The following is a 27,064-nucleotide window of genomic DNA, read 5'->3' as shown; positions in this document are numbered from 1 at the left end:
AACTGACGGCTGTGCTGACTTGACGCGGCTTACATAAGCTAGCCGTCGCGACCCGGCGCTTTGCACGGCAGGCTCAACCACAAACATCACACTTGGAGAATCATGGTCTCCTTCATTAGATATGTGCGCAATGTGCGCAGAATAGGTCTCCGTCAATGGTGGCACCAAATGCAGTACATTGGCGACGCGAAGGCAGGAACTCTTGTCGGGAGAGATCAGTATGTCTGTCTTCGTTTTGTCTGCTGCTGCTCAGTACTCAACTACTGGCGTCAGGTTTGGCAACGTTTACTACGAAAATTTGAACCCCGAGGACGAAATTCCAGGTGCGCAGCTTGCTCTATAACTCTGCCAGGGATTAAACACGCATAACAGGCCGCCATCGTTGGGTTGACTTCGCCCAAGTACGTTTTCGCCTGTACGGGAGGCCTCGAGTTTGAATACTAATCCCTGGAAATGTAGCACTTCAACAACGCCACCCAGGTTCCTCCTGAATGGCACTCATGGCTCTCGCACATTCGTCAGCTCCCGCCTACCGAGGACAATGTTATGAAGAACATGTCCCCGCCTTGGAAAGCGGTTTGTGTTAACCTTGTCCAAACCATGATTAGCCATAGCTAATTAGCAACTCCTACTCAGCCCTGGGTGGAAAACTTGACTGGCACTCGGGGAGCATATCGCCCTTATAACACTGTCGTTCCGAAGATTAGAGCTTGGGAGCCTCAGGTCAGACAAAGAGATACGACAGCATAGAAACCTCGCAATGTGTCGAGTCTATAATCTATTGGCTACCGTGCAATCCAAGTACATCCTCCATGATATGTTCTGCAATTGCAAGACTAGATGTTAGCCCTGGACTTTCTATCCCCATCAATGACACCATGCGCCCGCGGTTGTTTCCGTCGGCGAAATCTGAGCGAATGACAAAATCCTGGAATCCGGAGGTCGCAAGCTTGGGCCTTATCCCAGCGTAATCGGCGGAGAAGCCTTCGAATGTAACGTCTGTCAGGTAAAACTTGACAGCTTCGTACATGTCCCTCATACGAGCGTTGCTGGGGATCAAGTGCTTTCGCCAGAAACTGCCGTCGGATTCATCCGCGGGTGGGGGTAACCACTCAAGGTCCGGTCCAAAGCGCACTTTGCCGTCGAGATCGAGTGTAAGATGGGTACCCAGCGACTGGAAGGCGTGTTTGCTGCCTCTAGTGTCTGGACACGGATAAATGAGGTGACTGACGCGCGAAACTCCCGGTCCGCTGTATGTTGCATAGGATCCTTTCCCAAAGAACATGGGTACACGATACTGTTCCGAGAGAAGAGAGTTCAGAATGAGGTTTGAAGATAGCCCGGAAGCGTTGATAAGTGTCCTAGCCAACATGGCATCACTCTCTTCTGCGCCGTTGGTGACAGTCTGCACAATCCAACCAGCTTCTTCTCCTAAAATGGATCCACCGGATTTACATGGGTCCACCCGCACGACGTCGGTAGAATAGACCAACTCTCCGTTTTCTGACTCAGCTATGTCCTTCTCCAGGCTGTCCATTAATGCATGAGAATCGACAATTCCGGTCTCAGGGCTCCACAGTGCGGCAGCGATATCCTTCGACAGGTCAGGTTCCATTTCCCGAGCCTCGTCGCCACTAATGATCTTGGTAGGGAGAGCTGCTTCACTGAGGCTACCAATGGAAGAATGGAGAGGCCATGATAATTGCTGAGACTTGTGTAATAAGCCTTCTATGTAGGGAATTTGATCCTTGTGTGCAACAACTAGTTTCCCAGTCTTCTTGAAGGGAATATTCATAGCGTTGCAACGCTCGTACATGAGGTGGCGCCCACGCAAACATAGTCTTGTCTTCAGGGAATTTGGAGGATAATATAGCCCTTGGAAACGCAGAGGAGGCTTCGGTTGGTTGACACACACCGGTAGTTGAGCGCAAACTCACCAGCATGAATAACCTCGGAGTTCCGGGAACTAAAATATCAATGTCAGCAGACGGGGGCATGTACAGGGGCTACAATATGGTTTGGTATACCTCGTTTCTTCACCAGCACGAGAATGTCTCTCAACCAAGTAGACGGTTTTGTTGGGAAACCTCAGTGTTAGTCGTTGAGCTATAGCCAAGCCAACAACACCTGAGAAACACTTCGTCAAGGACATACAGTTGCGAGTGGATAGTACTTGCCTCCTCCGACCACCAAGAAGTCGACCGCGGCTTCTGGTCCCTGCATAGAGTGATGTAGTTAGCCAGAATAATGGAGAGGTAAGGACTCATTACCTTGTACTTGAATCGACCGCTAGAGTTCAATGTTGCTTTGAGCCCCCGGATTGCTTGAGCAGAAGCCATGACGATGACTGGAAGCGCACGGGTGCACGAAAGCTTCTGTCTCCGAAGGACGCCGGCTTTATCTCAAAGTCTCCGAGCGTCCTTCCTCACATCCATGATCTCTTTCTCCCACGTATTTCGGCCGAATGACTGCTTGTGTCAGGGGGCAGCGAAGAGTAGTCAATGATATATAAGCACTTTGGTGAAGTGATGCCGACATACATATGCATGTAGGTTTGGAAGTTCAAAATCAAGAGTGGACCTTGGCGTTACAATCTGTTACAATACGGGGCTCGGCTGTCAGTGGGTCCGGGCCGAAACGCCGGACTCTGACGATAAGGTCTCAGTACGTTCAGTTCAATCGTCTCTTCAGCGTTTCAGCATCATCGACATCCCTTCTTTACCCTCACTTTGGAAAATCAGAAGCACAGTATGTCCAGCAGCAATTCTGCCCACGAATCTGGGAAGATGCCTGGTGCTCCCTTGCCGCAGCCAGCCTCGATCGACGACAAGTTGAAGGCATTCGACAATGTTCCACTCTTCATGAAATCTCTTCCTACCGACTCTGAAGATGACGTCGTTGTGCAAGCTTTGCAGAGTCTAGCATACGAGGGGACCCCAGATGGTAAGTTTGCTTTGTCTTGTTATCTCATTTTATATTCTCATCGGACAAGAGGTTGCTCAAAATTTCAAGGATCAGGGCAACGAGTACTTCAAAGGCGGACGGTTCCGTGAAGCTTTGGGCTTCTACAATCAGGCCATTGATGCTAAGCCTACTGACACCGCTCTCCAAGAGACTATTTTCTGCAATCGAGCGGCGTGTAATTTGCAGTTAAGTGCGTATTTTTGTACTGTATGCCCATTCAATGGCTAAACCACTGATTAGAAAATTATGGCTCTGTCCTCAGGGACTGTTCCAAAGCAATCGTATTGAACACCAAGGCATCAAAAGCATATTACCGATCTGCTATGGCACTCATTGCACTCGAACGATACGATGATGCGCTCGACTGCTGCGAGCGATGCTTGATGTTCGATACCGATAACGATGGCGTGATACAAGCGAAAACTCGAGCGCAAGATGCGAAGGCGAAGAAGGATGAGAAAGAAGCGAAGATGCAACAGCGACTGAAAGAGGATTCAGATAAAAGAAATCGGATGAAGACAGCTTTCGAAGTGAGTCCCTAGACGCGTATCACTTCAACTGAAACTCATTCATCGCGCAAGAAACGTCACCTTATCGCTACGTCGGATAAGCATGGATCGGGCAGCCCCTGTGAACCTCACTTTGACCCAGAATATCCGTCTCAGGAGACGCTCATCTTTCCTGCTTTCTTCCTCTATCCACAATATGCAACTTCGGACGTCATATCCGAGTTTGTGGAGGACACTCATTTTTCTGCTCACTTGGAGCAAATGTTTCCTCCTACAGGCCAACGTCCGGATTGGGACGCGAAAGCGGAATATGATGTGTCTTCCATAGTAGTCTACGCGATGACGCATCGACGCAGGCTACTGAAAGTGGGCAAGAAGATGACTCTAAGAGACGTCATTACTGCCGCACACGAGAAGCCAGGAGCAGCAAGGGATGGTTTGGAGTTAAAGAATGGCTACTTGACATTCGTAGTTCTCAAAAAAGGCGATGTGGAGGAAAAATGGGTTACAGAATATAAACAAGCTTCTTTGTAGACTAAAGAATTGAAACTCAACGCAGTGCTCATAAGTCATCTCGCCTCTCTCAGAACTCTCATAAGGCCTCAAGCCGCAAGCGCCACTGGTTGATCAACGGTGGGTTTCACAGACAGGGGCTACTCTTTCACAGCCACCCTTCTGTTGTTTGGCTGGTGTTTGGCTGCTCATACAACACCAAGTGCGAGTACACCGCCAGATTCAACGGAAAGGACGTCGTCGAAGGCCCCAGTCACTGTGAGTGCAGTTTATGTTCTTGCTGATGCATTCAGGATCGATACTCGTTACTTGCGAAATCCAATGAATGTTTCACGCCAAAATCACGATGTTATGGGCTGGATGCACGCCCAGAGACTTAGATGCTGACGGCAATCTCTCCAGGCCTGAAATTCGCCATGTCGGTCAACCACAAGATCCTGCGCACCGCTAACGCGCCCACTACCTCCCCTGACGAGACCGAGACCAACGTCGCGCAGGCTCTTATTGATCTTGAAAACAACGTCCCCGAGCTCAAGACTGAGCTGCGGCCCCTTCAAATCTCTGCTGCCCGCGAGGTTGACGTTCGTGGTGGAAAGAAGGCTATTGTCGTCTTCGTCCCTGTGCCTCAGCTGAAGGCCTTCCGCAAGGTGCAGCAAAGGTGCGCGCATTTGCTCGAGTTGGTTTTCCATCAATGTAGAGCTTGCATTGGCTAGGCTTACTCGTGAGCTTGAGAAGAAGTTCTCCGATCGTCACGTCGTCTTCATCGCCCAGCGCCGGATGCTGAGCAAGCCCACGCGCAACTCGCGGACAAAGCAGAAGAGACCCCGCACGCGTACTCTCACCCACGTCCACGATAAGATCCTCGAGGACCTCGTTTTCCCCACTGAGATTGTTGGCAAGAGGTCTCGCGTAGCTGTTGATGGATCAAAACTCCTGAAGGTGTAAGTGATTTTGGATCTGAAGTCTGTTATCGCCTTGATCTGATCTTCCACCAGCATCCTTGACTCGAAGGATTCCACATCGCTCGAGTACAAGCTTGACTCTTTCTCGTCGGTATACCGCCGTTTGACCGGGAAGGATGTTGTATTCGAGTTCCCTCCTGTTGCCCAGGAGTAGATGCAGTACACATACGGGTGCCAATGTCATATTATTACTCTCTTCTGCAGTCTACATGCTCAAAAGCTATGGCCATGCCCTATATGTGTTTCCACGACGATCTGCCGCTAAGAATAGCACAACTTAACTCTAAAACTCGAGTGTTCCTCACGGGCGCCGACAAGAACGATTAGAGGACGTGAAACATGCGCGCCACCATTCTCAGCCTGTGTTGGCCCCGCCGATGACTGAGACTACCGTCGGTGTCGCACCTGGAAGGACGGCAAGTCGAAGGATGCGTAAAGCCTCCCGACTGCGATCAGGCACCCGAGCAGACCGGTAGCTAGCGATAGCTGTGTGAGGAATTGTGGCGGAGAATGAGATCTCGGCACGTGGGTGGCCGTCGCGTCAGACCCAGGTGACCGAGCTGGCTTCATCTGCATCTCCTCCCCCGTCTTATTCTCGCCGTCGCTCTACCCCCTTCCTCCGCCCCCCTTCTCATTTGCCCTTGAGGCGACCATTTTCCTTTACGTCTGCTGTACATGGTGGACTATGCCCCCATGGATCCCTACAAGAGATCCAGGTATGAGCAAGGGATTGATGCCAAAATAGTGGTTATGGGCAATACAGGTCGGCTTCCCGTTCTCGCCCTTTCACTCTGGCACATTACTTCAGTTTCTTACTCTTTCTGTCCATCTTCCCACTATAATCTTATCGCCAGGTGTTGGCAAGACCAGCCTCCTCCATCGTTATACCCAGAACAAGTTCGATCCACGAAACACTACCTCGACCACTGGCGCTTTCTTTGTCACGAAGAAGGTCTATGTCAATGGCCTGAAGGTTCGCTTGCAACTCTGGGACACTGCTGGTCAGGAGAGGTTTCGTAGTATGGTGCGTGTTTATACAGACCCATGTCTCGGATGAGTACTGAGACATCTGACTGGCGACAGGCTCCCATGTATTACAGGGGTGCTAACGCAGCCTTGTTGTTGTACGATATCACGAATGCAGCCACCTTTGAAGATGTTCGAGGATGGCTCGAAGGTACATGGTCTTGACATCATTTCCCATCCGACTCTCCCAGCTGAGCACGACATGATCTCTCTCAGAATTAAAGAAGAATTGCTCAGCTGAGCTCATAATATACATTGTTGGTTCAAAGGCGGACCTTCAACAGAACCGACAAGTCACTTCTGACCTTGCTCGCCTCTCACTCCACACTTGGTTTCCACCCCCAAAGCCGCCAACACCTCCACCACAGCCCACTCCACCACCTTCTACACTATCCTACATCCGACCTCGTTTCACATCATTTACGAGTAGCAAGTCGGCCCCTCTTAGTAATGCTCCAAATAACTCATCTCCACCTAAATCTGCGGCACAACCTGATCAGACTATCACACGGTCAACGGCCCTTCAGCGCAGTAACACTGGAGCAGCTGTCCCTCGGTGGAAGCCTCCAGCTGGCCCAAACCTAACACGTTCGAAGACGACTACGGATGGGACACGGTCGGGACCTACACGATACGCCCCTCAGGCAAATGGCTGGCCTGAGACTATCGAGACCAGCAGCAACAGCGTTAACGAGGAAGACTTCGCGGAGGAGGATGACCAGGAGTGGGGTCTTCACAAAGGAATGGAGCTGTTTGAAGTCTCTGCGAAGGACGACATGGGTAAGCATCCTGTGCTATATTTGTTATCCCCGACCCATTGATGTTGACGTACTCTCCCAGGTATCCATAACCTGTTCGACTCGCTGATAACAGCTATCATCGAACGCAAAGACGTGATAGAACGAGAGAATGAACTCAAGAAGCGCGACAGCGTGTTTCTTTCCAGTGTGAGCAACCCAACATGGGCTGCTCAAGCAGCTGAAGAGGAAGCCAGAGAAAAGGCTCGAGCATCCTCCAACGGGTGGAGCTGCTGTTCCTCATAGCCGACGGAGCTTCCTACCCATGATGAGTGAGTACTGTCAACTCTTGATGCCCAATCATTCCTAAAGTTGTCTAAGGTTTCTATGACTTTATGCCTCTTATGACTGTCGAATCATTGTTGAAACCTGTTCCCCATACCATTAGCTAGCATTTTCCTGTTTTCTTGCGATCGTAACAATTATCTTGTCTACTTATCTCTATATCATATACCACCAAGTAGTAGGTTATGTCGTATTACTCTCGATGTAAACAAACGACCCATATCCCGATTCTGGGTTCTGGATTGATTCACGGACTACGTTGACGATCTGTCTGAACCACGGCTCCATGAGCCTTGACATAGTGGAGCGTGCCAACTACCGTGCCGCGGCGATGTCATTGGATGACGAGACGATGCTTAGAAACGGCAGCAGGCTAAAACAGGAGTGCCCCCTTTCTGGTGCTACATCGACTCGGAAGATACCCTGGTCCCTGGCTCTCTGGATCTGGGGCTGATTCAACCACCATGGCGCCTGACGGTGACAAGGCAGGGGACGACGTCGTTGTCGGCGATAGCAATGTTTGCCTGCCAGAGCACTGTTTTCATGCTTTCGATGCACTCTACTGTTCCCTTACTTCGAACGAACCTATTACTCCCACCTTTCCAGACGACGAGTAGTGCGTGTGGTGACAAATACTCAGCACCCTGTTTGCTAACTTATCTTTTAGTCCTCTTTTCGTGACTTGGAACACGAGGTCGAGCCGTTCAGGTAGACCGCCTCGACTACGAGGTTGCATCGGAAACTTCGAACCGCAACCTCTACGCGATGGCATAGCCGAATACGCGTTGATTAGCGCGTTTAAGGATTCCAGGTTTCGCAAGATAGAAGAGAAAGAGCTCCCAGCGCTCGAGTGCGGGTGGGTTGACGATTAATGAGGCCCGAGGCCTCCTGAGGCCTCGCTTCAGCACCGCGCATTCGTGCTCACTCAGCCTTTCCGCATAGGGTTTCCCTTCTCACAGACTTCGAAGATGCGGACTCGTACCTAGACTGGACGGTTGGAACGCACGGAATTTACATATCTTTCCAGAATCCTTCACTATACCCTTCGTCGCAGACCTCCTCGAACAGCCCCTCGCCCCTGTCATCGTCACCTTTCTTGCCTCGGTTTACGTCACGTCATACCCTCACCGCAACGTATCTCCCGGATGTCATGCCAGAACAAGGTTGGGACAAGGTGGAAGCCGTAGATAGTGCAATTCATAAGGCAGGCTGGAAGGGAACCGTAACAGAAGATATCAGAAGGAGCGTCACTCTGCGAAGATATCAGAGTAGGAAATGCACGGTAGGCTGGGACGAGTTCGTCCAGTGGAGGAGAGCTCATGGAGACGAATCGATGTAACGGATCACTAAAGCAGAAGCGACTTTTAGCCTTTGTTAGAACTGTACCATTTGAGCATATATGTACAATACGATAGCAGCTGTGGAAAGTAGATGCACAGGATGTGGCTGCCTACTTCTCCGTTGGTGCGAAGATACTGGCTCGCAATCTCTCCACCCTGCCATCCCAAACTCCGCCAAATTTCGCGTCCAGCTGCTTCCACACCTTCCTCAGTTTGCCGCTATCGTGTCCACTGGCTTTCCCAAATGCCACCAGAACCCAATATATTGTCCTTGAGCTTGGTCGGTGAGTAGGAGGCAAATTGAGGAATGCATTGAATACAGCGTGCAAGTTATCCAAGTTCCAGGCAGTAGGAGTAGAGGGATCATAGCCAAACTTAAGCCTATTTGAGAGCAAGCCGGCCGTGCCCTTTTCATGAGGCTCTCGAGCGTGACGTACGAAACCGAGAAAAATGCCACGGAAGGCAGGCAGTGTGGGATGATAAAGGGGCAGCTCTGCAGTATTGCTATCGCAAGGAGCAGAGGAATCCATGTTGGGGGTCGAAAGCATATCGACAAACACTTGAAGAGCGCGTATCAGGTCCCCCTGGTACGCCAGGGACTGTATCATCGCGTTGTACGTCTTCTCATCCGGTATTAGCGAGCTAGGTATCGTGAGCCCTTCAATATCTCTGAGGTAGGCGGCCGCGGAGTTGACGTCTGCTTCTCCCTGCCCCTCTTGAGACTCTTCAGGCTTGACATTATGACGGAGAACACGATAGATGGTTGAAGCGACATCCAAATGGCCGTTCCGAGCGTAAGCCCACAGACATGCGTTGACGCCGTCTATCCCAATATCCATACCCTGTTCCTGCATCTTGCGCATGGTGGCACGTACCGCGGGAATCTGATTGGTGCGCGTATAGTAGGATAGAAGTGAAAGGTGGGTGATACGATTGGGAAGAGCGCCGGAGCTCTCTAGGAGCGAAGTAGCATGGCGAATTAGGTCGGACCGCAAAGTCAGACTTGCAATGTGCAATAGAGTAGTGTAGGTTATGATGTCTGGTTGGGTGAAAGGCAAGGAAGAGTCATGACTGATGGTGGGGTCTGCTGACTTTCCTTGGGACGCGTAAGCGAGCATGCCGTTGAAGATGTCGAGAGCAGCCATGTAATCTTCTGGTCTGGTTTTGCGCCAGTGCTTCCCGGCGCAGTCGATGAGTGCGTTCCATTGCCAGAGAAAGACCTGACCGCCGGAGTCCTGAATGGCGGTGAGGACAGCAGACAATCTCAAGAAGAGCGTCCGCGTCCGTGGTTTCGATGAAGCCAGCAGACGGGCAAGACGGTGGAGGAGGGGGACGGGGATAACACTGCCATCGGTACCATGGTCCAATTTGCACAGAGTATCGTAGGCCTCCCATGCATCGTTGGCGGAAGATGTTTCCACCATGATTGCAAGTAGATGCTCCCGGTCGAGTTCCCTCCTTTCGTCGGCGTCTAGGTCTTGGGAATTGCTCGAAAGAGCGGTCTCGTTGTCGCGAGTTGTTGCTGTACTTCCTGGCTTGACATCCGACGTATCTAGGCGGGAATGGCATGAAATATCGCAGCTTTGTTTGCTCCACGAGAGGTGTGACGGATGAGTGGTGTTCATGTCTGCCCAGGCTGGGAGAGTTATGCGTTCCCGCGCAGGGGTTGGTTGTGCGTCGCTTCTTGCTCTTTGCTCTGCACTCTGCACCTGTTGAAGCTGCGGTGCTGTCGAGCTGGCACGTCGACATTGAGGTAAGAGAACGTGAAGTCGGCCGTGGTTGCATGTCCGACGGAGAGCAGTCGAAAATTTCCAGTCCAACAAGGACCCTGCTTGCATGAATGCCCAGTGCAGTCATCCTAAGGGCATCGTGAGCAAGTATATGAACGAGATAGCAGTGTGCTCACCAGACTAGCACTGTGAGATTATGGGCAGAGGACACGGCGTAGTGTCGTCCAAAAAGTGCCTCTCCACTGGCATTCGCGTCGCGCGTCCCGCCTTCCCCAACTGGGCTGAGTCTTGGGATGATGACCCCTGTTACCACGTGGGATTGTCAAGCACTCTATGTCATTAATGTCTACCATTCATCACGAATCAACGGAACACTTTCAGACTCGCTCTTAAAAACGTCTTGCGCATGGGAGTGGATTACAGCATACATCACATGCAAGGGCGTAGCGCAAAAGAAAAAACATGAAGTGCCTAGGTAATACGTGGATAATGCAATCAATCTCTGGCCTTGAGGGTTCCAAGGAACGCAGCCTTTTCCTCGAACGTTTGGAACGAGCCGTGCTAGAGTGCAAAAATGATATAAGCATGAGCCAGAGAAAAAGACCAGGAAACTTACACCAAACTTCGACGAGGTATCAATGAACTTGAGCTGGACCTTCTCAAGATCCCGACGAGAGGTGTGTACCGTCAACGACTTGCGCAGAGTAACGACACGCTTCTTCGTTCCAGGGATGGATCCCTTCAGCATCAGGAAGTCATTCTTGACAATGCCGTAGTGGGGGAAGCCACCCATGGGCGTGATAGCCTTCTTCGTGACATCAGACTCGGTCGAAGCGTTAGCCTCATCGGTGCCAGAACCGATGCGGTAGATCTTCTTGTTAAGTTCCGTGCGGTGGTGGTATCCGTCTATAACGCAGAGGCAGTCAATTCCGAAGGCATTGCGGAGCACGAGGAATACATACTTTGACCAGCACGAGCAACGGAGAACATGACTTTCGAAGGATGCCATGCACCGATACAAGCAACCTTGCGAAGACCCTTATGGGTCTTTCTCGGCAGCTTCTTGGTACCCCAACGGTGGGTAACACCCTCAAAGCCGTGACCCTTGGTAACGGCGATGACATCAATGACCTCATCTTGCTCGAAGATCGAGTTGACGTCGAAAGGCTTCTCGAAGAGGCCTTGGGCAAACTCGACCTTGTCTGCGATAGAGCCACCGTTCACTTGAATCTCCATCAAGTGAGCCTTCTTCTGGCTCAGACCGGTCTTGCGAATCTGGGTGTGGGAAAGCACACGGACGACAGTGCAGTACTTGCGGATACGCTCGAGTTCGCGGGCCGTCGACTTGCCACCGTCCTCAGCGTGCTTCTTGGCGTACCGGGTGAACGCCTTCTTCTTCGAGCGGTACCAGTTCTTGTAGAACCGACGTTTGACCTCATCCGAAAGGTGGTTTGCCCAGACGGTAGTAAGAGTGCGGAGACCGCGAGGAGTCTCAACATAGCCGACAACACCGACAACCATCATGGGAGGGGTCTCGACAATCGAAACAGCCTCCACAATCTCACGCTTGTGCATTTCTGCCAGAATTGTTAGAGAACGACGCGAGGTATCAGAAGCTTGAAAGCGTACTGGATCCTGGCCGGTCGAGGTCACGAACAACATGGGTCATGCCAGCCTTGTAGCCCATGATGGCAGTTAAGTGAACTGGCTTTTTGGGATCATCCTGGGGACAATGATTGAGTTTTTTTCGTGTCTGAAGTCACGCAGAATATATTATCTCACCTTCGGGAACGACTTGACCTTGCCCCGGTGACGGGCAGCACGCTTTCTTGGCAGGAAACCGAGGGAACCGTGGCGAGGGGCTTCGTACTTTGGTGGGTTGTCAGTAGGTGGAATCTACACCTCTTCAGGATCAAACCAACCTTACGGTGACTGGAAGCATCATTAGTGAAGCATATCCTGACAGCGATTGACGAACTCACCTCATTGTCGGGCTTGTGGGGGACGTTCGATGGATTTCTTGGTCGTTGACGAGTATCAGTACTCGCGATTACCGGAACTTGCCGAACTGTGGCTAAGGTACTTTACAGTATATCTTATGGGCTGCCGCGGAGTCAATAGTAAGCCCTTGTCTGGAGCCACCCTACACACGTACAAGGCAGAATTCATAATGACCCAAGGTGCAAGATAAACTACGTACTATCTGATAACCCAACGACAAACCGAAGTAAGCATGTGCAAGGGTTTCGGCTTCTCCTACAGGCAAAAGTCTTGGTGCGTGGGACGCTGGACGTTGTGGGTAGGCAAAACGGTCCCTTATTTCCGCCCTTTGGAAACCATGGCTGCTCCAAGGTCATGGACTACCAATGAGCACTCACTGCTCCATGCAAGGCCGTCTTCATCCCATATCCAATCTCGTACCATCACCCCGCTGCATTATTCAACATCAAGCTCAAGCTTATAAGCGTACGCTTGGCGTCGAAATTGTGGGGGATGCTCAGAGCATACAATTGAACCAACAAGTCTCAAGCCTTGCTAAAAATCACAAGTCCGCATGCGCAATGAGACAATAAGGCGCGTGACTAGAACGCGACGCGTTGACAGTAAATGACACTTGCCTAAAACGCGCTCTGTCACGCTTCTCGTCACAGAAACCTCACTGACAGCCACGGCCTGCCGAACTTACAGCGGGCACCATGCCTGCGGAAGACCAGCCAATGTCGACTCCAGCCGTCATGAAGAGGGCAGCAGTCACTTATGGTAGGCGTCGAGATGATGTCCCAGCACTGACTGCACCAGACGCTCCCAGTTTGCCGACGAATGGCGAGGATTTCCATGATGACCTGAAGCCATTCGAAGACGCGTCTGGTACGACCATAGCACCTGACGAGGAGCTCGAAGAAGAATTGGACACGCCTACGGTTGGATTTGGCTGGCGGGCCAAGTTGAAGGAGCTCGATAGTCAGTTTGACAATGTTGATCACGTTCCAATCTCTCGCAAGGCACAAGAGCCGGAAAGCGGGGAACATGATTCAAAGCGGGTATACAACGCAGAGTCAACGCAGGCTCGGTCACCTTCGCCACTCGGCGGCTCAAGGCCCGCTGTGCTCGAAGAACCTCACTCAGACTCAGAAGATGAACAGTCGTCCCCCACTGCTGCTACTCCTCATCGACAAGCCTCTCCGTTCACGCCTCCAACTTCTGAGACGGAAATGCCTTCTGCAATATCGAGAAAACTGAAGGGGAAACAAAGAGCTATCGTGCATGACAATGTCCCCGACGCCAGCCTAGGCGACGTCTCTATGGACTCCCAAACGAACCGCGCGGGAAAGACGCGCGGGGGTAAAGTGAAGGCAAGCATATAGCTAAAATCCCCTACTGCACATTGTTCACCTTCTTTTAGGCACCAACGAAGAAGGACAAGCGCGAAAGCGTGCTTGAGAATGCTCGTATCCAAGCGAGCAGGCGCGTGGAAGTAACTCGCGCCGTAGACGCACAACATACATTGGAATGGCTTCTGGATCGAGTCAAGTAAGTTCATATCCGTGGATGTCGAAGGCGAGATACGATTAGCCACGTTTGCATTATAGGGAGGGGCCGACCACACTGACAGCTCCTACGGTACCATCTTCCGACCCTATACAACAATTCTCCTCATCACCCACGGAAATCCTGTCATTGGATGTTGAGTCCAGAAGCACCAGTTTTGGTGCGGCGTCGTCCCTTCTAGGCCACCCGGCCCATATCATTTCGGATGGACCAGCCTCGGAAACCGCGAATCTGTCTAATCAATCTGATGACGAGGACATGCCAGATCTTGCTACGATCATGAAGCGCGAAGAGCAGCAACGAGCGAGTACACAATCGAAGCAAGACCTCCAACGAGTCAAAGCAGCTCTTTTGCGAGCACAGGCCACAAACGCATTCCCACAGGAAGACAGCGACGACGATCTCGAGGTCGTAAAGGAGGATGTGCACGTTACTGCTGAAGAAGAAGCATCGAAGCGCAAGATCGACAAAGCTCTTGGAACGTACAAAGGAGGCAAAAACATAATCCCTCTGCTTCGTGGGGCTGCTATTCCTCATTCAGCCGGCGCATCGAAAAGCTCACCACTGAAGGGTCCCAGATCTTTTGAGGCTACGCTTCGCGAATCATCCCGCCCGGCCTTCATTGCTGCAGCTAAACACGAGAGGGACCAGAAAGGAGTCCGAAGCCTCAAGGATCTCAACTTGATGCTGCGCCAGCAAACCGAAAGCGAGAACGCCAAGCAGATCAAAGACAAGGAAGAAGAGTGGGTCAAAAGGGGAGGCAAGATTCGGCGGGATGAAGAGTTGGGCCAGTCGATCCAGGAGAAGTTAGCTGCCGCGCGACAGAAGTTGCAAGATGTTTCGGAGCCTGGCCAAGACGACGATGAAATGGACGATGAGGATTATGCAGATTCACAGGGTAGTGATGAAGATGATGAGGACTATTCTCCGGCCATACGTGGTTCAGCGTCTCCCGAGCCCGAGAGGTCCCCGTCGTCGATAGATGCATCCGAACAGCTACTGGCAATGACGGAGACCGATGACGAACGTGATATTTCAGATGACGAGGAGAATCTGCCCAGGAAACGACAGACTCGGCCCACCAGGATTCTGGACTCCGACGACGACGAAGAGAACTCTCGTCCTTCTGGTAGCAAACCGACTTCTATGGTCAGTCACGGTGAAGACGACAACGACAAAGAGAACGACAATGTCGCGTTCGAGGCCAACGATGACAAAGAGAATCAGAGTGCTCTGCGGCATTCCCCTCTGTCGTCTCGTCCAGTTTTGGGAAGCAGACCTGGGTCTTTGTTCGGATTGGAAGATGGCATGAGGGGTGGCCTCGCCTTTTCAGATATCAGGAACGAAAGTTCGAAACCTGAGGAAGTTCGGACGCCCTTAAAGGAGCTACGCGAAGACGACGACGAAGCCGATCCATTCTCATTGTCGACGCCGCAGGCAGACCAGTCGTTTACCTCTCGTCTCCTTAGTGCAAGATCAGTGTCTCCGGAAGCAAAGATCTCGACACCAAGGCGTGGAAGTTCCCCTGATGGCAAGAGTGGCGGGTTCAAGTCGCCATTAGGAACATTTGAGCCGCCATTCCAAGAGTATAGCTCAAAGGATGGTGGTGGCTTGCTAGCTTCCTTTGAACCTTCCTTCCGTGAGGCTACTACTAACCAAGGATTATCACAATTCTTTGCGGCGGTATGTCAGTAATGCAGTTTGAACTGTACACGAAGCTGACGTTGATGGCTCCTAAGACGGGAGCCGCTAGCTCTAGAAAAGATACCCAGGGTTTATCGCTCACCCTTGACGTCGGTCTCCAACCTGCTTTGGATGTGAAGGAGTCTGTTCGACGCCAAGCTGATGATATCTTTGACAAAGAACAAGCTGACGTCGTAGAAGCCGCCAACAGGAAGCCAGCATCGAAAGAAGTACTATATGTGAACGATCATGGGTGCGCAATCAATCTGCTAGCTCATAAGTGATGACCGGAGACGCTTACACTTCCTCAGGTTCCTTACTCAAACCCGCCCGGAGTCATCGACACCAATACTCTATCGTCACCCGACGCAGCTGACCCAACATCCCACTCAACGAACTAGTCTGATGGACCAGTTTACCCAACCATTCTCGGAACGCACCCCTTTGCGAACACTCTCTTACTCCAAGGACGTCGAGACATCGGGCCAGCCTCTTACTCGTCTCAGAAGGCGGTCTTCTTCTCCTACGCCAGACGCACGGGCGACAGCCATTGATAGCCCTAGCGTACAACGAAACGCCTTTGATGTGCTTGGAAAGGACCCCAAGCGAGCGCAGAAGAAGTTAGCAAAATCAGAATATGTGACGGCCGAAGCGGTGGAATCAGACGAAGAGGAGGCATTTGGCTTTGGCGCTGGCAAAGGTGAAAGTGACGAAGAGGAGGAGGACGACCAAGACAAAGTGGTTGAGGGCCTCTTAGACGATGCAGGCATGGACGAGAATGCCAAGAGAGAAGATTTGGTTCAAGAGAAATTCCGGTACGTGTGTAGTGGGTTTTCATGATACTTGTTAACAGTCGCGAAAGTGAGCACGTAGATGAGGATGATCGTGCGCTGGAGAAGCTCCACCGGGACGCTGCAGAAGGCAAGCTGAGGATGAAGCGACGTGATCGCGGTGTTGGTTTCGAGGATGAGAGTGACGATGGGGAAGACGAGGAACTGTCAAGAAACATTCGCAGGGGGATGTACAAGAAACGCAAAATTGATGGCGACGATCTTGAAGCACTTGGTAAGGTTGATCCATGTTGGAATAATTTGAAACTGAAAGGAAATGGCAGGTCAAAACCAAGAAACCAGAGCCTTCTACGATACCTATCAACAGGACTTGATGGAAGATGAGAACGAGTTTGCTCATCTCCATCAGGACGATGCAGCCATGATGGACGCTGAGGACGAAGATGACCAGGGCATGGAGGCAGAGGTATCCGTAGACGAAGTTCGAAGGCAACTTCGCCAGGTTGCCGCCGAAAGCCGAGAACAGGAGGTAGGCGCCACAAGTCATGCATCACTGTGATCAACTAAGCCTGGCGACGCTGACTATATTGCGTAGGACCTTGAGACTCTAAACCCTTATGATACTTCATGGGTTGACCGAGGACAAGACGAGGACGAGGACATCAACATCAAAATCTTATCGTCAAAGGGAGATAGGCAGGCAGGTACCCAGCCCGACAACCATATCCAGGTAAGATGCTCACGATGTTGGATATCACATACTAATTTTTCCTTGCAGCATCGTCAGGGGGACAGAGGGAGCGAACAGGAGCGAGCTCAACTGAAGACATGGTCCAGAGGGCAAGGGTCTCGACGTCAAGGTACAGGGCGGTCAGGGGCCGGGTCTGCTATCACTGGTCACAAGGCCAAAGTAGGCAATGGTACTTTGAAGAACCTTCCCACAAACAAGGACACTGGCAATGTCAGTGTCACGAAACCGAGCAGGGAGCCGAGCCTGCTTTCCAAACTTTCAGACCGGCGCCATAGATTCGCTTGACGATGCATCCGTGTAATTGGAGTGTTATAGTGTTGACATTCTTGCTTTGTTTTGTCCTATTGTACTTTGTCTTCTGTTCTACTTTCACGCGGCATGACCCTCTCTCCGCCCAAATGTAATATCCTCGAAAAAACAACAGGCTATCTCACAAGTCTAAGTGTGCTCGAATAGAAGAAGGTGGTATCATCAATAAAGGTAGTGAATAGATAGAAAGGGAAGATTAAGAAGCGAAGGCTAGTGGTACTGGTTTCCGATTCTTCCGAAACGAACCCACGTATCCCGTTGACGAGAACGTGTTGGTTGTGCAACAAAGCTACGGGGGTGCCGTGGTTGTGCGGGGCTCTTTCGTTTCCGCGTGCTTGTCTGCATCTGAAGTAGTTGAGAAGGGACCAAGTTGATGAGTCCAATGAAAGTCGAACCTTGTGTCTCAGCATGATGAGTTTGGCCATACATACTGGGGGACCAGTTTCTCTAAAGGGATTCCCTAGAGATAAGAGGTTAAAGAATGATCAAGAGCAAGTAAGAAGAGGGGAGACGTACGGGAGGCAACCAAGGCAAGACCCGATTCATGAGCGTCCAGAGTGTCGTCTCCCGCTATTATTGACCGCCTGACCGTGGGTGAAAAGAGGCACAGGAGGATAATGGCGGTGAGGAAGGTGACGGCGAAGAGAGGGAACATGGTTGTCGGGTCGTTGCAGAACGTCGCTGGACAGCAGCGCTGCTCGGGGGCAGGTGCTCAACGGAGTTGTTCAGGCGTCGGGAGGGCGTGATGGTCGTAAGGAAAGGGCGACGAGAATTATGGGGGGCGCCAAACTTGTTTTGTGATCATCTGTCCAGTCCTTCTCTTAGCCGAGCATACATTCCGTGTTCTACTGCTTCCGTTGCCGACGCGCATCCTGTAATCACCGACCGCGTCAGCCTCGTCAGAGATTGCACTTGTCAGCCTCCGTCAGCCTCCGGTCGCCCACACCCTCCGTGCCGGTCACTCACTCAGCAAAGTACACAGCGAGGTTGGACAGCGTCCATGTTATGGCACAGGCCTTGTCCACCGCCACTATCGCCGCAGTCGGCTTCACTTGCAAGGCCTTCCTCAATTCAGGCCTTTGTTCCATCAAAGTCTCAAACCTTGCTTCCTTGCTCAACGCCCTGGAAAACCGCCGGGATGGCCAAGGTGTCGTGACAGGTACCTAGCCCCATCTCTTGCCAAACCTCGTCTACAACTGAGCCCCTCCATTTCCTAGTGGCGAACCATATTTCTGTGTAAGTATGTCGTATTACGCGAATGCCCTTACATCTCATTCTCCTTCACCTTAGCTTGGACGACCCTGTCACATGGGGAATATTGCCCTCGAGCTACTACTTCTCACCTAAGCGAATACGATGGTCTCTCGGTGCTGCCGACATTATGTTCACAAACCCGTGAGCAGTCATTCTTGCATAATCACATAACCTTGGGATGAGCTAAGCGCATGTCATGGCCAGGTAGTGTCTTCTCGGCATTCTTCCGTAAAGGACAGGTTTTCGAGACTTTCCGGGGGAGAGGCATTTTCCAGCCCGCTGTCGACGGTGCAATACGTCAACTAGACTCCGGCGGCTGGGTATGTTCGGCTCACACCGTGAACATCTTGCCCGACGTTCATCCTTTAATTACTAGGTACATTTATTCGGTGAAGGCAAGGTCAATCAGCCAAGCACCTACCCGATCATAGATGGTGTGGCACATCTTCCCCGATTCAAGTGGGGCGTGTAAGTCGTTTGTGACTGTGTTACACCCAAGCTTTAACGTCCTGCCATAGTGGTCATATCCTCATGGAGGCAAAAGAACCACCCATAATTGTGCCTATGTGGCTCACAGGCAAGCATTTAGCCCCGTCGATGTCACCTCGTTCTTATTGTATGTTTGTTTGTTTTTAGGTTTTGACAAATTGATGCCCGAGGGTCGGAAGGCGCCGTTCAAATTCTTGCCCAAGCTCAACGTGGAGCTAGGAGTGGCTTTCGGCGAGTCATTGCACCACAAAGAGATAGCTGCCATAGCCGCGCACAGGCGATCTGCTAAATTAGCCTTGGGACAACCATTATCTCTGGAGGCCAACGAACGCAAGTTGGCTCGGAGCAATATCACAGCAGTTGTTCAGCAATCTGTAGAACGTCTCGGTCGAGAGGTATCTGGACACTTGCTTGACCGGCCACGGACGTAGCCTTCTCTGGATAAATGTGCATAGATATTAAATGACTAGACTTAGAGACCATTGTGGCCACATGTTATCATTGGTGTTATAACTACATCAATAGCTGAGCTGCAACGTTTCACGTCATTGTGCAAATAGCTGGAGCCAAAGTCCACGTTACGCAGGAGTAACCACTGTACTTAGAGACACGAGGGTGGAGATGAGCTTTGTTAGCGCCTCACGAGGACGAACGCGCGAGACACGGTAAACAGGTATCAACAACTCGGTTTGGTTGCCGACTCCTTGTGCGAGGCGTCGACTGACTGGTACGACCACCTCCCCGTATATCGTCTCCTCTACTCCGTAGGTCCTGGTGCTACCATGGACGTCGTTCAAAGTGTGCAGGGCTTCATTGCTACCTGGCACCAAGGTGGAGAGGCTAAATGGTGTGTATGCTGTATGCTTTGTCCTCTCGCCTACTGACTCGCGCCTGAAGTCGAAGCTTCCTTGCTGAACCACATTCTGACCCCAATAATCCGCGAAACGTCGACCTGTTGACCACGGGATACCACACTTTACTGTTGTCTGCGTTTCGGTCCTGGCCAACCGAGCTTTCAATAGCTCCGCAGGCTCTCGTGACGTTTATCCAGTCACTTGTGGAGGGCTTACCTTCGTCTTCGGGACAAAACGCGCCACCTCATAGTACACAACTGGGGGAACTGCTGATAGACGTTATATGGGCCATTGACTCTCACCTGGATGAATTCCTTGCCGATGTCAAGTCACTCACTTCGAACGCTGACACCTCGGGCAATTCTGCGGACGGAGCCGCTGGCCTATCTAAGCGCGCTTCTACTAAGAAGCAGAACGCGGAACAGGACAAGGCGACTTTGGGCGAATTCGTGAAGAGGTTGACGGTACGCACCAGTTTCCTGGAATTAATCACAATAATCGTGACGGTCCCCTAGGTTGCCAAATTGATAGACCCGTCTCATTGCCGCCACCGCCTCGACCTTTCGCTTCTTGCCAGTGCTGGCCTCATTTCTGATCGCTCAAGTATTGAGAAGAAGGAAGTCAGGACGAGGACGGGATTATTGTGAGCACCGATAGCCTACCTGCTATTCACAACTTCTGACCGTCTGTTAGCTACAAACAAAACAAGTTCAACCTGCTGCGAGAGCAGTCCGAAGGTTACAGCAAGCTCAGTGCGGAACTGACTGGGTCTCTGGGTGCGCCGCACTCGCCCTCGGATGGTAAACCTGTCGAAGGCTACACGGCTATTGAGGATCGCGCGCGTCAAGTATGGGAAAAGATGATGAGTTTGATTGGATACTTCGACCTTGATCCTAACCGTGCTCTCGATATCATATTGGACGTCTTCTCAGTAAACTTGGCTACACACTACACTTTCTTTCTGGCACTTCTCTCGTTCTCTCCTTGGCGTGGTACCTACAAACGATCTGGCTCACGAGGCGACGAAATGCAGACGGACACCACCAACCAGTTCAAGGGCAAGGACCTCGATACTATTCTGCGCATAGCGGAGGGTGGGTCCCTTGAATCTGAGCCGCCCGCACAGGAGTCCAGGGTTCTTGCCCAAGTCCTGGGGTTTAAATTTACTCACTATCAAGTCGGTGAATGCTCTTTGTTTCAACGCACCGAATCTAATATGAAGCCCGGCAGATGGCGGAAAATGTTGATCAATCTCCCCGAAGCTTATATCTCATGGCAGCGCTTCTAATGCGCGAGGGATTTATTACAGTAGAAGAGTTATATCCTCATGTAAGTAGGCCTCACTACTTCACAATGAGATGCTCATCTGTTTCGAAGCTCTCTCCAAGTGATGACGGCATGGAAGAATTGCACAAAGGGTACTTGGCTCAAGTGCAGGAGAGGATTGCGGGCGCGAAAGTTAGCTTATTGGCAATGGCCGCTCCATTGGAGTCCTCTTCTTCCATTAGCAAACCACGTCAAGAGCCTGCTAGCGAAGAACCGAACAAGATTGAGCTGAAGACAGTCAATCAGAAAGCTGCTCTCGTGCATGCTCTCATTTCCGTAGGCGCCCTTCGGCCTGCCATAGCGATATTGGCAAGATTCCCATGGCTGGTGGATGCCCATCCGGATGTAGCAGATGTTCTGCTTCGTGTCTTGAAGTACTCCATCGTTCCTATCTATGACTCCATTTTTGTTCCCAGGGAGCCGAGCTCAAACTTCGGTCAGCCCCGACCTCGATATGGCCTCAATGGAGCAACGATCACTCCTGTCTGCAAGCCTCAACTTACCTTGGTAGCTCCCGCGCCCCCGGCAACCTCCACAACAGAGTTCGTCTTCTTTTTCCCCGACTGGTCCCAATATGTGCCTTGTTGTACATCTGCCTCGGACCTTGAAGATGTCTTGGAGCCGTTGATGAGCTTCGTCGGTCTCCATATCTCTCGGGATCCTGTGTTCGTAACCAAGTTCACGCGCCTTGGCCGTACTCAATTGGTGTCTACCGTAAGCATTTCGTAAATTTATTCAGCGACTTGCGTTCATACGCTATCCAGGTTCCTCTTGACCCGGAAACCAAGAAACCCAGCGGAGAGCCAGACGCCAATGACCCTACCCGTCTCTTTTGGTTCAAGATACTCCGCGCTTACCTCTTGCCTGCACTTCCTCTCATTAGAGGGAACGCGGTATGCACAGTCGAGATATGGAACATCATCCGCCAGTACGAGCCGACCCTTCGTTGGCGCTTGTACGGCGAATGGAAGTCGGGCATTTACTCCTCACATCCGGAGCTTCGTATACGCCAGGTCCAGGCAGACCGAGAGTCAAAGGGTATACTTCGACGCCTGTCTCACAACACCATTGATTCGCTGGCGGGCGCTGTTGCCAAGCTTGCACACTCAAATCCATGTATCTTCTTTGTCAATGCCGTCAATCAAATAATGGCGTACGACAACCTAGCCGGTGTAGTCATCCAAGCCCTTCGATACGTGACGAACATGGGTTTCGACGTGTTGACCTTCGTCATACTTGATGCTCTCTCGAATCCTAACAAGGATAGGGTGAAAGAGGATGGTGTACATACGTCTGACTGGCTCCAAAGTAAGTGGTTGCCAGTGGTCCAGAGAGCTTACTTTTGACAAGATTCCCAGGTCTGGCATCGTTCATTGGCATGTTGTACAGGCGATACAGCGCCGATTTGTCTCCTGTGCTCAAATATGTCGTTCATCAACTGCATAACTCGCAGACGACGGAGATAATCGTTCTGCGGGAGCTTATATGGAAGATGGCCGGTATTGAGCCCTTGCCAAGCCTTTCTGATTCACAAATCGCTGCTATGGCTGGCGGGCCAGCGTTGCGCATCGAGGCTGTCGCCTCTGCGACGCGTGGTGCTCGTCTGGACCCGGGCGATGCGGTGCTCAAGGGTCCTCAAAGGCTGGGGAAAGCACTGCTAGAAACCTCTTTGGCTTTGCCTCTCCTTGTCCAGGTGGCTCAGCAACGGCAATCTTGCGTCTTCAGGGTCCCAAACGCCCCTCTTAAGTCACTGGCTAGCTTATACGACACGGTGAGTACCACACTTTCGGGCGCCTGCACTGCCAATTTAACCTCTTTCTTTAGACGCATGGCGTGCTCCTTCAGTATCTGGAGCTTCTCACATCGCCTGCTGTTGTTTCTCCTGAAGACTACATGACAAAAATTGTCCCACCACTCGGCGAACTTACGGAGTTGTACGGTATCTCATTGCCGCTGTGTATGCAGATCATACGCCCAACGCTCAACGCCAAACTTCTTGTACGTGCTCTCATGAAGTAAATCACGAACACGACGCTAAGATTCACCCAGACCATGGCTCTGGCGTTGGAAGAAAAAGATCGTGTAGCCAGCGAAGAACAGGAAAAGCGACTAAAGGCTCGTCTGGCAGCGAAGCGGGAGCCCAGTAGCTCTATATCACGCGTTCAATCACCAACGGACGGTGCATCCGCCTCAAAAGAAGCAGAGAAAACCGGCCCAGGCGATGCCGATGCCGAAGACTCGACCATGGAGGTGGAAGGCGGCGCCCAGGAGGGTAATGCTGTTTCCGCTGTGCCAGAGGCAAGTATTCTTCTAACTATACATCTGTATTCTTGTTTGACAACGCAACATCAGAGTGTGTGGATACCTGAACTTGAGGCGCTTTTCGGTGACGTCAAGAAGGCAGCTAAATCCTCGGCTCTCGGCGTGATTGGGTGGGTCAACACATATGCTCGACCTTCCTCGACCTAAATACCTCCTCAGGCCTGCGTTCTACTTGACATTCTGGCAGTTATCTATGTATGATATATCGCCTCCCACCGCCAAATACGAAGAGGAATCGACAGCGCTAAGAACTCTGAGTCGGCAAGAGGACTCGAAGTACATAGCCGCAGATCGTTCAGCTGACAGGACCAGGCGGTCAACAGCCAACGCACATCGCGCCCGACGGGAACGGTACAACAATTTTGTCAATACACTCAACAAGGAGTTCAAGGAGCAAATGGCTTCGCGTGTGTTCACACTCAAACGGCTGGCTCGCGAGAAGCAACAATGGTTCGCCCATAGTATGTGCACACAGTGACTGCATGATACGTCTTGGCCTAACACCTTTGTTACTAGCTGAGTCTCGATCAGTTACCTTGGCTGCCGCCGTGATAGAACATTGCATTCAACCTCGCTGCCTTCTCTCGCCGATGGACGCTGACTTCTGCGCGCAATTCATCAAAATAGTGCATACGCTGGGTACTCCCGGGTTCCCCACTCTTGTGGTCTACGACAAAGTACGGTGTTCTTAACATACGCTGATGAATCTACTGACGGTTCTCTTAGTTGCTTGGCGATCACATCAAGACCGTGCTATTCTCTTGCAGCGAATACGAAGCCAAAAACTACGGTAAGCCAATATCTTGGCGATGACTGCAGGAACCCTGGACAACTAATGAGCACCTCAAAGGTCGCTTCTTGCTTGGTGTCCTTTCGGACATGTGGAAATGGTTCCAGGACGAACAACTCTTCACTCAGGATAATCGCACAAAAATCGGCGGAAAGACTTTCGTTCTCCCCGGTCTTCAACGACGGTGGACCTATAAGCTGATAGTTCCTCAAGACGAGGTCCTGAACTGGGACGCTCACAAGCAAATTCTCCGTAAGTGGCACAGGAAGATTGCCAAGGTGAGTCATCGGATCATGAAACCCATGATGACTGAGGTTGATGTATCCCGTGTAGTGTCTTCTGAACTGCATCGAAAGCGGAGAGTTCATGCATGTCTACAACGCAATCGTTGTCCTCAAGGAGATTCTACCAGTCTACCCAATGGCTGCGGTTGGAGATACGGGACCTATCATTGATAACGCAATTGAGAAACTGCTTGAAAAGGAGGAACGTGGGGACCTCAAGATCCTTGCCAGAGCGTGCGTCTTTAACTCTCATCGTCCGGGATGTAATTCATGTTGCGTCTAGCTATTCTGCAAGCTTGAAAAAGCGAAACTCACAATGGAGTCTTCCCAAGAATGTTCCCACTAAGGTATTGTCATCACCTACTACCGTGGCTTCGATATCTCATGCACGTTACCAGCCGGCGGCCTCACCTGCTGTCCCCGCACCCTCTCAAACAGAACAGCCTCAAGTCAGTCATGAAGTTGGTCCAGCCAACGGTGATACTCGCCAGATTGGCACGCCCTCGCCTATTAATGGGAATGGCAAGCATGCTGCTGAACCGTCCGCTTCCGCGTCGACGAAGATGGCGATAGACAGGTGGGTTTGGTCCTCGCTGGCTGCTCCTGACTCTCAACGCTCGAAACAGCATCCCTCGGCCGGAGAAAGTCAAGAGAGTGCGACAAGACAGGGCCAATGGCTCTGCCACTCCGGACCGTGATCCCCGACCAACAAACAGCAGCAATGTTATGGATGTTGATAGTACCAATGGCCAGCCCTCTCATTCCCAGCGTCCCGCTCCTGGAAACATGGACGGCACGTCGCTTCCCACTGGACCCCAAGACATGGGCGGTAGGCCTCAGCGGGCACTTGCTATCTCAGGCGCTGCAGGTTCTCGAGGATCACCCCGGCCTCGAGGAGACGAGAGCATGCCACTCGGTGGAGACGGTATGCCGCCACCCTCTGCCCCAAGTCAAACACTTTCCGCGCAGGAGCTACGCGAGACCGCTAAACAGAGTATAGGGCAACGACCTTTGGAGAAGCCCGACGACAGACGGATTGCCCCGGAACACCGTGGTCAACCCGGGTCGGGAGCACCTTCCCCTTCGCCACGACGCCGTTCCTTGTCTCCTCCTACGCGCCCTGGAACGCGCAACCACAGCCAAGAAAGCCGTGCCAGCGGCGGACGATCACGATCAGATCGAGGGGCAGGCGATGGATCGGACGACAGACATCTGGATAGACACTCCGACAGGGAGCCACGGACAGAACCTCGTGAGCCCCGACGAGACTCTCGCGGTGGCGATCGGTCAGGTCGAGAGCGGGCGGTGCGAGACATCGACTGGGAGCGCGAGAGCGAACGCGACCGGGACAGAGGCCGCGACAGACACGAACGGGAGCGTGACCGGGAGAGAGACCGGGAAAGAGACAAGGATCGTGACCGGCGCGATCGGGACAGGGATAGGGAGAAGGACCGCGACCGTGACAGAGACCGGCACAGGCGGGACGAGAAGGACCGTGACCGCGAGTCGAGGAAGGAGAGAGATGCATCTACTCGCGGTGTGCCGTCCGGGACGCCCACGGCACCTGCGGAGTCACGGTCGGGTCCTGCTCGTCCTGATACTAGTCGACATCGTGGTAGTGCGCAGGTGCTTGACGACGCTTTGGGCAAGCGGAGGCGGAGTACCGCCGATGACGAGGTGAGTGATTATCTTGATCTCTTGTGGGCTGTGAGCTCATGCCAATTTTCTTGGCTTAGGGCGATCGTTCATCGAAACGAAGTTCTCGCAAGGACAGTCACCGGGAAGATCGGAGTCGAAGGCCAGAGAAGGAGGAGAGGCCGCGAGATGTGGACCGGCGCCGAGGCGAACGGGAGGCATCCGAAGGAGACGTCCGCGCCTCGACGGATAGGGTAGGTCTTTCTAGCGGCAGTGCATTGGAACTTTTTCTAATCAGAGAGCGCACAGGCGGGCGATAAACGGCCTCCTGAGGGGCCCAAGCAACTGCCACCTTCTGCGCCGCGCGCCATGGCTTCCACGGATGCTTCTAGATCAGGCAAAGGGGAGACGCCGCAGCGTAACGGAGACTGGAAAAATCAGCGGGAGCACCCTGCACATTTCCCCAATGGCGGCGCATCTCAAGACGCTCCGAGCCTGCGATCAAGGATTGGTGACAAAGAGACACCGCGCGGTCCTCAGATGCCGGCCGTGTCCCATAAAGATGACGAACGGGACCACAGAAAGCGAACTTTTGCCGGTACGTGTATTACGATGCTTTCACATCACGAGTCGTCCATCTGACTGCTTCCCAATAGAACGCGAGAAAGATATGAGCGAGGCTGGCGCAAGCGCCAACGACGCAGCGTTGCCGCCCAATTTCAAACGACCCAAGCTCAACCGCAATCGCTATCCTGCATCACCAGGGCCTCATGCACTGGCCCGAAAGACACTTCCCATAGATCCCACGGCAGGGGACAAGTCCCGGTCTTCGAGAAAGGACTAGATGTTTTCCTTGCAACTCTACCTGCAATTTATACATTACATATTGTTACATACACTG

General features: G+C 52.1%; 10 protein-coding genes across 10 annotated transcripts; 7 read left to right on the top strand and 3 right to left on the bottom strand.

The window, feature by feature from the left end:
* Positions 1-220: 220 nt before the first annotated feature.
* Positions 221-618, top strand: CONPUDRAFT_153379 (uncharacterized protein; the record flags this gene model as incomplete). Its single annotated transcript, XM_007769958.1, has 3 exons — positions 221-323; positions 373-401; positions 460-618. The coding sequence occupies 3 exons, from the start codon at positions 221-223 to the stop codon at positions 616-618; spliced, it is 291 nt and encodes a 96-aa protein (XP_007768148.1).
* Positions 619-656: 38 nt separating this feature from the next.
* On the bottom strand, positions 657-2,339 carry CONPUDRAFT_123520 (NAD dehydrogenase; the record flags this gene model as incomplete). Its single annotated transcript, XM_007769957.1, has 5 exons — positions 657-1,875; positions 1,938-1,966; positions 2,028-2,137; positions 2,188-2,217; positions 2,271-2,339. 5 exons carry the CDS (start codon positions 2,337-2,339, stop codon positions 779-781), a joined length of 1,335 nt encoding a protein of 444 aa, XP_007768147.1. The 3' UTR covers positions 657-778.
* A 447-nt stretch (positions 2,340-2,786) lies between these two features.
* Positions 2,787-5,102, top strand: CONPUDRAFT_89918 (40S ribosomal protein S7; the record flags this gene model as incomplete). Its single annotated transcript, XM_007769956.1, has 8 exons — positions 2,787-2,943; positions 2,993-3,154; positions 3,205-3,494; positions 3,546-4,003; positions 4,240-4,244; positions 4,389-4,644; positions 4,700-4,927; positions 4,982-5,102. The coding sequence occupies 8 exons, from the start codon at positions 2,787-2,789 to the stop codon at positions 5,100-5,102; spliced, it is 1,677 nt and encodes a 558-aa protein (XP_007768146.1).
* Positions 5,103-5,623: 521 nt separating this feature from the next.
* CONPUDRAFT_55103 (ras-domain-containing protein) lies at positions 5,624-7,017 on the top strand (the record flags this gene model as incomplete). The annotated part of the gene is made up of 5 exons (XM_007769247.1): positions 5,624-5,692; positions 5,757-5,972; positions 6,032-6,125; positions 6,191-6,754; positions 6,815-7,017. The coding sequence occupies 5 exons, from the start codon at positions 5,624-5,626 to the stop codon at positions 7,015-7,017; spliced, it is 1,146 nt and encodes a 381-aa protein (XP_007767437.1).
* Positions 7,018-7,456: 439 nt separating this feature from the next.
* On the top strand, positions 7,457-10,333 carry CONPUDRAFT_103743 (alport syndrome). Its single transcript, XM_007769955.1, has 4 exons — positions 7,457-7,672; positions 7,724-7,912; positions 7,999-10,254; positions 10,303-10,333. The coding sequence occupies exons 1-3, from the start codon at positions 7,521-7,523 to the stop codon at positions 8,393-8,395; spliced, it is 738 nt and encodes a 245-aa protein (XP_007768145.1). The 5' UTR covers positions 7,457-7,520; the 3' UTR covers positions 8,396-10,254; positions 10,303-10,333.
* Positions 10,334-10,538: 205 nt separating this feature from the next.
* On the bottom strand, positions 10,539-12,135 carry CONPUDRAFT_81978 (uncharacterized protein). The gene is made up of 7 exons (XM_007769624.1): positions 12,109-12,135; positions 12,049-12,058; positions 11,909-11,995; positions 11,756-11,849; positions 11,089-11,703; positions 10,743-11,032; positions 10,539-10,687 (listed from the first exon to the last, which is right to left on the bottom strand). Exons 1-7 carry the CDS (start codon positions 12,111-12,113, stop codon positions 10,622-10,624), a joined length of 1,167 nt encoding a protein of 388 aa, XP_007767814.1. The 5' UTR covers positions 12,114-12,135; the 3' UTR covers positions 10,539-10,621.
* A 687-nt stretch (positions 12,136-12,822) lies between these two features.
* CONPUDRAFT_153372 (uncharacterized protein) lies at positions 12,823-17,201 on the top strand (the record flags this gene model as incomplete). Its single annotated transcript, XM_007769954.1, has 10 exons — positions 12,823-13,473; positions 13,530-13,657; positions 13,717-15,358; positions 15,415-15,611; positions 15,670-16,173; positions 16,221-16,423; positions 16,473-16,678; positions 16,745-16,879; positions 16,928-17,110; positions 17,163-17,201. The coding sequence occupies 10 exons, from the start codon at positions 12,823-12,825 to the stop codon at positions 17,199-17,201; spliced, it is 3,888 nt and encodes a 1,295-aa protein (XP_007768144.1).
* Positions 17,181-17,952, bottom strand: CONPUDRAFT_103737 (uncharacterized protein). Its single transcript, XM_007769953.1, has 3 exons — positions 17,726-17,952; positions 17,605-17,669; positions 17,181-17,554 (listed from the first exon to the last, which is right to left on the bottom strand). Exons 1-3 carry the CDS (start codon positions 17,862-17,864, stop codon positions 17,420-17,422), a joined length of 339 nt encoding a protein of 112 aa, XP_007768143.1. The 5' UTR covers positions 17,865-17,952; the 3' UTR covers positions 17,181-17,419.
* Positions 17,953-18,137: 185 nt separating this feature from the next.
* Positions 18,138-19,623, top strand: CONPUDRAFT_136981 (uncharacterized protein). The gene is made up of 7 exons (XM_007769952.1): positions 18,138-18,368; positions 18,427-18,445; positions 18,500-18,604; positions 18,672-18,783; positions 18,840-18,931; positions 18,982-19,040; positions 19,100-19,623. Exons 1-7 carry the CDS (start codon positions 18,215-18,217, stop codon positions 19,381-19,383), a joined length of 825 nt encoding a protein of 274 aa, XP_007768142.1. The 5' UTR covers positions 18,138-18,214; the 3' UTR covers positions 19,384-19,623.
* Positions 19,624-19,734: 111 nt separating this feature from the next.
* Positions 19,735-27,007, top strand: CONPUDRAFT_89911 (uncharacterized protein; the record flags this gene model as incomplete). The annotated part of the gene is made up of 22 exons (XM_007769951.1): positions 19,735-19,799; positions 19,850-20,270; positions 20,322-20,449; positions 20,500-20,983; positions 21,037-21,135; positions 21,184-21,846; positions 21,897-22,440; positions 22,491-22,903; positions 22,957-23,130; positions 23,182-23,430; positions 23,485-23,564; positions 23,614-23,915; positions 23,971-24,131; positions 24,181-24,244; positions 24,305-24,522; positions 24,578-24,762; positions 24,812-24,875; positions 24,927-25,105; positions 25,155-26,205; positions 26,265-26,417; positions 26,473-26,761; positions 26,820-27,007. The coding sequence occupies 22 exons, from the start codon at positions 19,735-19,737 to the stop codon at positions 27,005-27,007; spliced, it is 6,174 nt and encodes a 2,057-aa protein (XP_007768141.1).
* Between the last annotated feature and the right edge of the window lie 57 nt (positions 27,008-27,064).

The sequence above is a fragment of the Coniophora puteana genome (genome assembly GCF_000271625.1).
Source record: "Coniophora puteana RWD-64-598 SS2 unplaced genomic scaffold CONPUscaffold_5, whole genome shotgun sequence".
Classification (NCBI taxonomy): Eukaryota; Fungi; Basidiomycota; class Agaricomycetes; order Boletales; family Coniophoraceae; genus Coniophora; species Coniophora puteana.
Note: the sequence above shows the minus strand (reverse complement) of the source record. Positions and strands in the feature narration are given on the sequence as shown.